Source organism: Ostrea edulis, chromosome 4 (genome assembly GCF_947568905.1).
Source record: "Ostrea edulis chromosome 4, xbOstEdul1.1, whole genome shotgun sequence".
In the NCBI taxonomy this organism is placed as follows: Eukaryota; Metazoa; Mollusca; class Bivalvia; order Ostreida; family Ostreidae; genus Ostrea; species Ostrea edulis.
In genome coordinates, this window is record NC_079167.1 from 19,811,069 (window position 1) to 19,824,327 (window position 13,259).

Genomic DNA, 13,259 nt, shown 5'->3' on the forward strand with positions numbered 1-13,259 from the left:
TGAGTTTTGAAAAAAGGACAAAATTTTAAAAATACTTGTTATTGGGTGAAAATGATAATGGATGAAATTTCCCTGTTTGCAGTGAAAAAGAAATCTAATATGATTGTACTGTAGATTTACTGTCAGGATATATACAAATGTAACTTGTATTTCAGAGATACATTCTGGAAAATAAGAATGGTGTACATGTATATTATGATTGTACTGTAGATTTATTGTCAGGGTATATACAAATGTATATATACAAATGTATATTTCAGAGATACGATCTGGAAAATAAGAATAGAGTATATACAGAAACAAGTGTTACAGAAATGGCAAACCTTTACAATCTGGAATGCTGGGAAACAAGGAAGGAAGTTCTACAGATCTTTGACCCCAGCCAATCAGAAGAAGGTTTGCATTTTTTTTGTATTGAGTACAATATAATTTCGTGAAACATTCACTGTACTATATAAAGGCATCAAGGATATTTCCAGGCAAATCCAAACTTGTGAGAGATTTGAATACTATATTAATACTTTTTATTATACATTTAAACAATCTGAATAATTTTGATTGACTGTTAACAAAGCATACATCAGCTTACTGACTTTAGATACTTGTATGGTGTATATCATTGTTATTGACCATCATTTGATTAATATTGACTTTTCACATGATGAGTAATGACCTGTCAATATTTTTTTATTGCCTCTGGTTTTTTAAAAACATGGCAGCAGAAAGCCTCAGAATTTATTTACTGAAATCTACCCGACATGTAAGAAGGAAAATATTTTTATTACTAAGTGCTTGAAGAGCTTTGGTCATCTAGATAGATGATAGTTTATCAGTTTTGCAGAAATCATTAAAAATGGTTTGGAACAAAACAACCCGCATTTCACGAGGAATGTGTGAAATCTGCAATGGAGTCAAGGATATTTATCAATTGATGCAGTCGTACTACACTCTGACCTCTACAGTCTGACTGCACTCTGACCTCTACAGTCAGACTACACTCTGACCTCTACAATCTGACTGCACTCTGACCTCTACAGTCTGACTGCACTCTGACCTCTACACCCCTCTTTTATGCATGGTACATGTACAGGGGCAAACCTTAATATTTCTCCAGCAGCAGCTATCTAAGTATCGTAGATGACATTTCTCTGCACCCCTTCTCTTCCTCTCTCTCCCTCCCTCCCCTTCTCTCTCTCTCTCTCTTCTTTAAAGTTGGTGTCCTAAATGGCACCAGAAAATCTTTCTTTTTTCCCTTAGAATTATCCATCCAAAGGTTGGGCTCAACTTCTATAGATATTTAACTTATGGTCCAGAAATGGATCTTTAAGTTAAGATATTACAGTTTGAGTCTCTCAATTATTGATTATGACTTTATAGATCAGAGTTTTACTGTAGTGTTGGAGTATGACTTTATAGATCAGAGTTTTAGTGTAGTGTTGGAGTATGACTTTATAGATCAGAGTTTTAGTGTAGTGTTGGAGTATGACTTTATAGATCAGAGTTTTAGTGTAGTGTTGGAGTATGACTTTATAGATCAGAGTTTTACTGTAGTGTTGGAGTATGACTTTATAGATCAGAGTTTTAGTGTAGTGTTGGAGTATGACTTTATAGATCAGAGTTTTACTTCTGAGACAGTTTTTGTCAATTTATACAATGTATTGTTGTATTATTGGTTACAGGTATTGAATGTCGTTCCAACACAAAGCATGTAGTGAGTGTGATACTTGTTTATCGTGATTCTTAAGTGAATACAGAATTTTATTTTCAAAGAAATGAAAAGATATCTGAATCAGTGAGTAGTGAGGATATCTGAATCAGTGAGTAGTGAGGATATCTGAATCAGTGAGTAGTGAGGATATATGAATCAGTGAGTAGTGAGGATAATTGAATCAGTGAGTAGTGAGGATAATTGAATCAGTGAGTAGTGAGGATATCTGAATCAGTGAGTAGTGAGGATATCTGAATCAGTGAGTAGCAAGGATATCTGAATCAGTGAGTAGTGAGGATATCTGAATCAGTGAGTAGTAAGGATATCTGAATCAGTGAGTAGTGAGGACCAGCCAAGGGTTTCCTCTGGATGTTGTTAATTCAGTGAATCAGGAAATGTAACACATTAAACCGGTTAAATGAGGTTTTATGTTAAAAGTCAAAATGGGCCACCTATAAAAGAAAGAAAGGGATTGATTTGAGAACAATGAATCGACTGCAATTCCCAGCTTCCAAAATTACATTCCACTTTGCAGGTAATTGTGAAATTGAACACAACATAGGTGTGGTATTCTTGGATTCATGATTAATCTGTTGATATTTAGAAGGATTGGAGTGAATAATTTGATTTCAATTGCTGCATCAATTAAAGTAGCATTGAATAACACCTTGAAAATCCCCTAATATAGCTTTGCTGAAATGAAAGATTTAGACCAAATGAAGTTGACGGGATGAAAAATCCCAATCTAGAAAATCAGCTTAGTTTGGATTTATTCTTCAGTCATTGCATCTGAAATATATTTCAGATGAAATGACATCTTGAATAAATCCAAGCTTCAACTTTGTATATTGCAGTCACTGGTCGAATAATTTTTTCAAAAGAAATAAATTTCATTTTTTGAAATACGTTAAGGTTTGAATTGTAAATTTCATGCTGGCACGTTAGCTTCATGAAAGGTATGTTGGCGTGAAGCATTGCAGTTCATATCCTCATGTAATTTCAAAAATAGATGTACAAATGTAATTGTAATTGTAATTAAAAGATTTATATAGCGCCCTATCAACATTAGTTCTCTAAAGCGCTTTACAAATGTGAAACAAAAGATAATATAAAATCGATGTTCACATACATGTGAATAAAATATTCATAGTGTCAGAATTAAAATACATAATTATCATCATTAACATATAGCGCCTACTGTAATGATATGATTACCCTAATAACATATGAAACAATTTAAAACAACCCTTAGGATTAATAAAATACATAAAAAGGACATAGGCATAATAACAAACAGTAGGTTAATAGTTTGGTTTTTTTTTTGTATTTTTTTGTTTTGTTGTTGTTTTTTTTGTTTTTTGTTTTTGTTAACAACACTGTAAGAGCTATATGTAAGAGCACTAAGTATATAAAAATAATCACAAATGCACTATATTTATCAAGGTTAGTGTTGTATTCATATGTGTATTGTTCACAACTGCAACAGTACACATTCATGAGAAAATGTCTATCATTACAATCTGTAAAAATGTCAAGGCCAAAAACATTGGAAATGTAAATGTAAAAAATTTCACTTTATGTGTTGCGGTCCCTTGTCTAATCATGTCGAATACTGTAAGTGAACTTCTATTTGCGTTTACTTTATTTTGCGATTTACTAGTAATAAACTGGTTCATGGTGACTAATTTTTGTGACTAAGATAATCTTAAAGTACAAGAGACAATAAAGGATAGGACACAGTTGCACAAAAATTAGTTAAGTTTAACTGAAAATTAACGTCTAATTATCACCGTATACTTGTAAGAGTTAATGACAAGCTAACTGTTAGTTAAAGTTAATTAACTTTCGTGCAACTGGGTCCTGGTTCGCAGGGAAAAATATCTGTGAAAACAATGTTCTTGTGAGCCTCGCAAAAATTTCTTGCTTATTAATAAAATTTGGTGTACAGTAAAGACAAAACAATGATTTTTATACAAATGATATTCTATGAATAGAAGATAACAAGCAGATTCAATCCTTGTCTGTTTTTATGCAGTTAATGCCCATCTGAAACTACTATTTTATGTTGATTTAAAATGATAACATTACTACTACTATCAAAACATGCAGGGTAAACAAATTGACATTTTTAGAACAGGAAATCGTTATGTAATTCAAGGACGTAGCCCCAAATTCTATAGTTTACCATATATGAATTACAGCTAAATAACACACAAATATTACAAAAACTGAATGAAAAACAATAATGTAAAAACCCAAAGCAGCTCTGACGTAAAACAACCATCCTTCTCCATTATTTTCAGATCATTAAAGTGATACATGTAAATGACCATAGAACACAAAAATTAGTGTTATGTTATGATTAACTTTCAGATTGAAATACATTGATTTGTTCATTTAAAAAAGATTTACCCCTTGGTTAATAGATAATTTCATGGAATTTGTTAACAATTTTTTAAAGAAAGGATCAATTTGAGTTTTCCACTTTTGTTTTGATGATAAAGAAATAGACAATACTCTGGGGAATGGGTTAAAATTTAGTTTCTACCTGGAAAACTGTAAATATTACATAACAGGTAAATTTGAAAAAACCATCACATCATGCATATCATTAGTAATGTAATTACATGCGTATAATGAACACTTGCTTTTAATATAAAGAACAGTTTCCTTTTTTATCCCTGCATGTATCTAAGTCAGGGAACAGGTATATATTAAACATTCTTGAATAAACATTTAATATATCAATGTTTATTGTGTACGTTATTAGAAGTATGTACTTCTAATGAATAATACATTAACTGACTGTATCAAAATAAAAAATGTCAAAATTTACATCTAAAACACAAAACAGAAGTGTTGCGTTTAATGACAGTAGTGTGTTTAACGTCACAATTGCAGTAAGCAGGTTTTCTATGTAGAGGGCGTGAAAATGTAAACTCACAAAAGTCCTTAAAGGGACTGATTCACGATTTTCCACCAAATTTTGTATTTCACTTTAAATGATCAAAATCTAGTTTAATATGTTTAGAAGGTTTCACAAAAAATTAAGGTAATTCGTCATGACAGAAGCTCATTATAAAGAGTTTATTATTTGTTTTGAAAACAAAGATTGAGGTGTGTTATTGTTTACGAAGTTTTCAAAATAAATGGATATTGATCCAAGTTTATTTTATATATCACATCTCAAGTATACTTTAGGTAAATTGTGTCATTTAAAAATTAAAATTTGTGAAAGTACAAAATGAAGACGCTTTAAATTATAAAATTAACGTTTCACTGGTTTGTTTGTTTACATAAAAAGACTCAGAGTCTTTGTTTACATAACACAGAATCAAAGCTAAAATAATATGTTGTACGGTGTGACCGTTGAGATGAGCGAAGCCCATTAACATCTTGCAACACGACTTTTATCCGCCTCTTCATTTAACGCGGGAAACATAATGCGCTTGATGTAAACAGTTACAAATTGTGACGTCATATTAGCTGCAATTTTTTTCTTCTTCTCTCAAACCAAGCAAAACCAAAATGTTTGAAGCTGTGAGAACGCTTGTCTGGAATTTAAAAACGTTTATATGGTACTTTCTAAGCAATCTAATTATTTTAATTACGGGTTTGTCAATGAAGTATACCGCAGTGACGGCGACATTTTTTCGGAAGCATTATGGGTGATACTCATCTTTTTTCAGCTGATGAAGAGCAAATCACGTGACTCATGTGTAATCATTGGAGCGAGCTCGCCGCGTCGCTTCGCGACGCGAGCTTCGCTCGCTATTACTCTTATCCCTGCATTCAGACAGTCCAAATTTTGGTTGTCAACATCAAATGAGTCATATTTTTAATTATTAATATAAGATATGAAAAATATTTCTTTCAAAAAACGTGAACCAGTCCCTTTAAGAGGGAAAAATATTCTAAACATTCTGAGAGTACTCAGTTGATAAAGTTTATTTTTGGCTTGCGGAGATGTTACACTATTGGAAATTTATCATCATTGTGCTTGCTTAGTTTGGTAATTTAATAGAGAACTAGGTCATAAAAATGCAAGTTTCTGTGACAAAGTCATTGTCAACCAATTTCTGAATTAGCAAACTTGTATACAAATATATTTACCTGTCCAATGTTTTTGCATTTGATATTTTTACAAGGCACATATGAATTTTCATAAATATAGTATGTCTATTTTAATGACTGGGAATTCCAACAGAATGGAAAGTAAAATGTAAATATAAGAAGTAAATTTCATTTTTGAAAATACTTGAGGGTATGAATTGCAACACTTCATGCCAGCTAGCATACTTTACATGAAGTATGCTGGCATGAAGCATTGCCGTTCATACCCTCGTGTATTTTAAAAAATGAACTTCATATTTTAATTGTATCTGCAAATGACAGCAAGGCCCTGTGCATTGCAGTGCAAAAGTGGAGAAATGAAAAAATAAAAGTTTTCTTGGAGAAAAGCAGAAATTGATATTGCTCTCCAAAACCTGGCATGTACAGCTGATACTTGTTGGTGGTTTATGTTTGTGTAAATCTCCACTAACTTCTTGATTGGATATTCAGGAGCATGTGTATTTAACAAGTGACCATGTCTAAAACTGCCAACATGAAAGGACTTTCAGTGATAAGATCTGAAAATAAGATTTATCTTCCATTTTTAAAGTTGTTGGGGCAAAACAAATGAATTGGCTAAAGCGTGGTCAAGTGAAATTGGAGTGGGGTAGTTCTCAGTGACCTGAGGTGAACGTTTACCTGAGCATACCTCAACTAATGAAGGTAGAGGGGGTCATTAAAGGCATTCAGATATTGTTGTTTTCAGATATAATGGTAAATACCCATAAAAAACTTTTTATAGAAGTAAGGAGCTGTTTTGCTGAAATTTAATGGTTGTTGAAAAAGTTCAAGAGTAAAACTAATAAAGACAGAGTAACTTATCAGCATTTAATGAGAGAGGTTTTATTGGAGGTTATATATATTTAGTGCCTGAGTAAAATCTCCATCATCGTGATGGCTTACCATGAGGGTACTAATTACCATCTGAACCATTTGTACCGTGGACAAGATGTTGTCCATCAGCTGAACAAGACTGTGTTTCATTAAACAGCATAGAATTCTAGTGTACTGCAAATAATGCAAAAATTCAATATGTGAAAATTTCAGACAGGTAGTATTTGGGAGGTGTTTATTGGATTGTTATCAGGCCAAAGTTTATGTTTAATCAATGGTTTAATTAGAAATACCCTAACACATGTTGCCTGTATCAGAATGATAATGGGACTTGACTTAGAACACAGATTGTTTTTTGTTAATGCAGAAGCTTTCAAATGGAAAGGACAAGCACTTTCTAATACCCACGACAGCCTGCCTGACCACTGTATGTGATTCAGGGACACCGGTTAGCAACACAATACTTGTCCACTGGATACCTGTTTAATTTCACCCATATTAAATTCATAAGGCAGTTTTTATACTGTCTCAGCTCAGTATCAAATGCAGGATTTTTATATTAGAGATGTAAATGGGATGGAAATCTAACGATGCGTATCAATTAGATATTCCAACGAACCGGTTGCCTTATTAAATTGGTTGACGGTGATGGAACGCGATTTAAAGAAACCTTATGACCAGCTATTGTGAAATCGTTACAAAAGAGGTCTTCTTGAATTCTCTATATTCTTTATTTGAATTTTTTTAAAGACAAATTTTAAAAGAGGGATTATAAAACTTAATACTATTTCGCTATCTATTCATTACTCAGTGTCAAAATTGTATTTAGAATTCACAACTTTATACAAACTATCAAATGATGAAAAAAGCATAAAATTTGATGCAGAGACGTGGAAAATGAAAGATACAGTGCTCTCTCAACTGAGTAGACATTAAAACATAGTTCATTAAAACCATTCAGTTTTATAGAAATTTTGAAAAGAAACAAGGCCATTTGTAGAAAATTAAGAAAGTTGAACAAGTATTTTCTCCACAGGGTGCATTTATGAAAGCTTGAGAAATGAAGATCAGTTTTGTTTCTGAAAACAGGAAGTTCTGCAACTTAAGATTTTAAAAAAAAATCTAACCATATTTGCATTATTATGATATGCTCTTGAAAACCAAACTGTATACTCTTAGTTTGTGGGGTAACTGGAAATCACATTTGATGTGTGATTTTATGATAATGATAAAAGAAATGATGTAATTCACTATATTTTATGTTATTGTGAAATAACATGCATGCAATTGTTAAACGAGCCACTGATGCATCCACATAATTTGATATAAAAAATGCTGTGATGGTAATTAAATCGGCAATCATAGTCTGGTACTCTTACAGTTCCTGTGGTACATATGTAGTTTATAGATAGTTTTATTTCTGTATAAATGTATCCACATACTTTATTATTCATGAAATAGCTTCCATCAGTTAAGTGTATTACAAATGGTTCCAATATTTTCAAAAATATACATGTATGTATCCTTGGTCATTTTTTGCTCACTTTAACAAAGATTATGCTAGCCAGCCCTTTGTGATGGGGGTGTCCAAGTTAAGGATTTTAAACTTGATCCAACTTCCAAGTTACTGTAAACCCCACTAAGACCAAACTATTTCAGCTTCAAATGTTGAATTTTGTACATAGGATTCGAATGCTGACCACTTAACAGTTTTTGGAGCAAGTTCAAATTTTTGGACTTGACAGAATATCTAAATTATATAGTCAAACCTGGTCATCTCGAACTTGATGGGGTAATCGGTAAAATGAGCAAAAATCAAAACGAATTCAAAATACAAATATGCTACTTTCATATGAAATGAAGTGTGGAAAAACTTTAAGATATATGACAGAGGATTTGAGATATTGAGGTTACATGAGGAAAATGTAGTTCAGACGTCCAACTGACTTCAACATGCCCATGATATTTGAGATATTGATGCTTGAGATACTGAAGTTAAGTCTACTTAAGTCTATTCTCAGCATTGTTAAAATATTCCAAGTCCCTTACATTGAAGACAGTATATCATGCATGATTTAAATCCTAATGAATATGGTAAGCAAGCTGGTCAAGTGGTGTAAACTGCTAGACACGAGGGGGATTTGTAAGTAGAGAATTTTTGGGTAATGAGTTCGATAATGTTTGGTGGCTAATATATTCTATTTTATGACAAATTTTTTTTTTTTATAATGTTGTCAAATAAAATGTGAAATATCACTTTATCACAAGAAAAAAAGTATATGATAGAAAATAAATGTATGTTTATAATATGTATTTGATGAATTTTCCTTACCTTGATCAACCATCTTCTTTTAGACCTATACTTCCTCTTTGATTAGTTACACAACTGTTGACAGGCTGGAGGACAACAGTAACTGTGTGAGCCTTTCAAACTTCTGCCCAGTTCAAAATGGAGGACACTTAGTTCTCCAAGGAAGCTCACATAATTACAATTGTCCTCTGTGATTGTTTTATGAAAGCAAAACTTCAGAGACTTTGATTGATATTTTCTGAAATGCTGATAAACCCATTTATTCTGAATCCTTTTGTTGGGTTTGACCTCTCTCCCATTTCGAGGTAGGCTCATCACTGCAGTCCTGCCATTAAAGGCATTCAAACTATATTCTCACTGTTCAGTAAATCATGTTATCGACCTATAATTGTACTGACCATGCCCTCATCCTTTTCAAGCGTAAACAAATAGTGGTGCATGTATTGCAACATAATGACATTGAAAATGGTATAACAGTTATCACAGTAAACTGTCAACAATTGAAAAATAATTTCATTTTTGAAAATACATAAGGGTATGAATTGCAATGCTTCATGCTGGCATACTTCGTTAATAATTAGTGTGATTGGTAGCATTTTATGCCAACTGTAACACAGATAATTAGTGTGATTTTATTTTCTGGATGAATGACCATGCAGAATATGGATTAGCAGCTAAACGCATCAGAAATAATTCCTGATAAATCAATCTGACTATAAATGTCTTGTTACTTGTGCAGTGAGAAATATTGATGTGTAGTAGATCATCCCACACTGGACAGGAGGGGATTCAATTTCATTGACTTTCTTTTCTGGTCACTTCACACTAGGCTGGTCTGGTCAGAAATTACTGGTTCACCCCTAACCTTAACAGGGACAATTGGTTGACCCTTGGTCAGTCTCTTTGAGGTCCAGTACCCCCAAATCACAACCTGTAAAGTAAACCAATTAACTCTCTAATACCGGGGTTAGCCACATAATGGAAATTCTAATGACACTGAAATTATTTAGGGATATCATGAATTTCAGAGAAGATTTACGATTTTCTCACAAATGAAAGGAAAACACTGACTGCAAAGCCTAAGCTTTGCTGGATCAGGAAATGTATTTTTCGGACATTGGCCAAGATGTCTGAACCATCTGTTGGTCAGCAAGGAGAGCTCATATTACAATCTTGTGAGCTATGGACTCTGTTAATGGCTAGAAACCATTTATAATCTCTCAGACATTCTCTGGTCTGTATTTTCCTGTTGATCTAGCTCGGAGGGTCTTTGTGTAAATCTTTTCTCCTGCTGAAGTATTTAGGTCCCCCAAACACATTCTTGTTCCCCATAATCAATGCTCTCTTTTGATCTACCAAGATACCAGTAAATTATTTCCTTGATAAGGTCATTTGAATGTGGTTAGATTCAATTATCTCATTTTAATTTAGAAATTCCAAGATATCTGGGACGCCTCAGCTCGGTGTACTGGTTGAAATTAAAATCTGTCATTTTCTGTTTTTAAGAACAAAAATACAACTACAATTGAATTTTCAAAACTTCACAATATACAGTAAACATTTTAAAGGCAATTTTCAGCAGGTGAGTGAAGATAGAGATCATAAAGTTAATCATTCGCAGTGGAGTAGAGCTGGGGAAGATTTGAAGAAAGGGAAAGGAAATCATAAATTCAATTGAAATCTGTTTGCGAATCAAATCTTTATTTGTACAGGTTACAAAGAAAAGAAAAAAAATCAATTACTTTTGATGAATGTGACAATTCTAAATCAGTCAAATTGAATTTAGTAAGCATTGGACAACACATAAGTGGAGTAAAAGGAAAAAGAACATTTTGGATGTGACACATAAGATGCGAAATAGATTGATGAGAAATATTTTTAAATGGACAATTTATTCAGCAGAGATCATACAATAGGCCATCATTTTTTATGATTGAATGGTGTTATTTGGTGGTCATTTTACAGATAAAGGATACAAAAATTCAAAGGCAGACATGTCTCGAAATGCTCCATGTATGATTCATTACTGTGGAGCTCACGCAACCAGCCATTTTATTTCCATTTAAGTGTTGCCATGAAAATTGGACAGTGGTTAGGGAAATGTAGAAAATGTCGAGATGAATTTTAGAGAAGTTTTTGCACTTAATGATATATAAAGATTAAAGAATGAAATGTACCACCTAGTTCGCCATTAACCATCGGTATTGATGTAATTATTAAGATTTTGATAAAAAGCTAAAAGTGTGAGATTTAGTTATATTAAAATGGTTTGAATTGCATTGTTAAATCTTTTTATGGCTGTCGTTACATTTAGAAATGCATTAGTACGGAGATTTATTCTTGATTGAACGTATTGAAGTTGTTTAAAATCTTTGATTGGGAATGAGTTTTCCAGGAGCATTATGAGTTTGTTAAATTCAACATTGACTTTGAAATTTATGAACTTTTTTATATGTTGTAGTTGATATCAGTTAATATACATTAAAGTACCAATTTGTTTTTAACATCCACAATTTACGAAAGATATATCTTTCAGTAGCAGAGTTTGATATTTGCTTTTCATGTAACAAAGAAATTCAGTCTGGGTTTTTTTTTTGTATTTTAATATTCATCATTGTCAGAATTTTATCAGATCTTGTGCATATTTTCTTGCTATTTGAAAAAAAATCAATGATACATGTTGTATATTATTTAACTATTTAACAAGATACACATAGAACTGACAAACTTCATATTGTGAACACTCATGTTGTACTGTGGAGTGAAACTTCTCTTAATGAGGAAAAGAATATCTTTTCTCTTTTGCTCACGGTGGGTGTGACTGGTCGACAGGGAATGCTTACTCCTCCTAGGCACCTGATCCCACCTCTGGTGTGTCCAGGGGTCAGTGTTTGCCCAACTCTCTATTTTGTATTGCTTATAGGAGTTATGAGATTAATTACTGTTCATTATCTTCACCTTTCATTCATACATGGGAACAGAGTAATCGATTTAATCTTTGATCTATAAATGTGCACCAATCTACAGTGAATATATAGAGAATATTACATGCTAAAAATCCATGTCATACCAGCCTACGTGGCCCCATATCAGCCAGAGGGACGAAGGCCTGAGGATTGATATGGCGGGCTCAATGGCTGATATGACATGTGATATGGATTTTGGCATGTAATATTCTATTTATCATATGCTGTACTATTCATGCTTAAATATTTCATACAAACGGGATAGTATTTTTGATGTTTTCTTTTTTAAAATTTGATAAGGAGTTCGTTATCACACGCGGGTCACATGTTTGCATTTTAAAGGCGGATCAAGGAATATCTGATACATTACTTTTCTATGGTAAAACCTTGATACAATGATTGACTCTAGTAAAAACTTTGGTACATTGAATTACTATAATGGTAAACCTCTGATACATTGATTAATTATGGTATATGTAAAAACTGTGATATATCAGTTATAATAAACTATGGTAAAAACTCTCATACATTGATTTACTACAGTAAAAACGTTGATTTACCATGGTAAAAACATTACGTTGATTGTTACGAGCGAATACGTAATTTCCGAATTGATACGCATTTTGCATGCCGGTCTGATATGTGATATGGATTTTTGGACTGGTCGTTAATATCGGCTATTGTGATGTCACCTGTATTGTGCGGTGCAGAATCTGCATAATCATTACCAAGTATATGATATTAAATGAAATTATTGCCTAATGATAATGTCTAATATTTCCTAGTGTACTCATATTCAAATTTGATCCTATAGGTACCCAATGCATAAAAATAAATTTCATTTTTGAAAATATATAAGGGTATGAACTTCGACGCTTCATGCTGGCATACTTCATGAAAAATGTAAGCGCTTCATGAAATTTAGTATGCTGGACAGGAGTGCTATTCATACCTTAATGTATTTTCAAAACCAAGGTTCCTTTCTTATATATTTACATTATACTAACTTACACATCTGTCGGAGTTCTCTGCCATTAGAATAGACGTACTATATTTATCAACATTCACACACGCATTGTTTACAACTGCAACATATTCATGAAGAAATGGCCATCCTTACAATTTTTTTAAAGATATAATTACAATTTTTTTAAGATATGAAAGGCAAAACATTGTCATGTATATATATGTAGGGAGGGGGCAGTTCAGGTCTTCAGAACTTGTGGGTGATCCGGCCTCTCTAATTGCATTACAGCACATTCAAACCCAACCAATTAAAGTTGCTCTGTTTTGTGTTGACTTTGTGTATATCATAAATCTAAGATAA

General features: G+C 32.6%; 1 protein-coding gene across 4 annotated transcripts in view; it reads left to right on the plus strand.

The window, feature by feature from the left end:
- LOC125669527 (UDP-GlcNAc:betaGal beta-1,3-N-acetylglucosaminyltransferase-like protein 1) overlaps positions 1-13,259 on the plus strand; it is a 38,187-nt gene that overhangs the window by 12,934 nt on the left and 11,994 nt on the right. For all 4 annotated transcript variants that reach the window (XR_007367901.2, XM_048904088.2, XM_048904087.2 and 1 more), the window contains one exon: positions 261-396. Coding sequence is in view for 3 of the 4 variants with exons in the window: in XM_048904088.2 (XP_048760045.2) it covers positions 261-396 (136 nt within the window). In the remaining variant the exon portion in view is untranslated. The remainder of the gene's footprint in view (positions 1-260; positions 397-13,259) is intronic.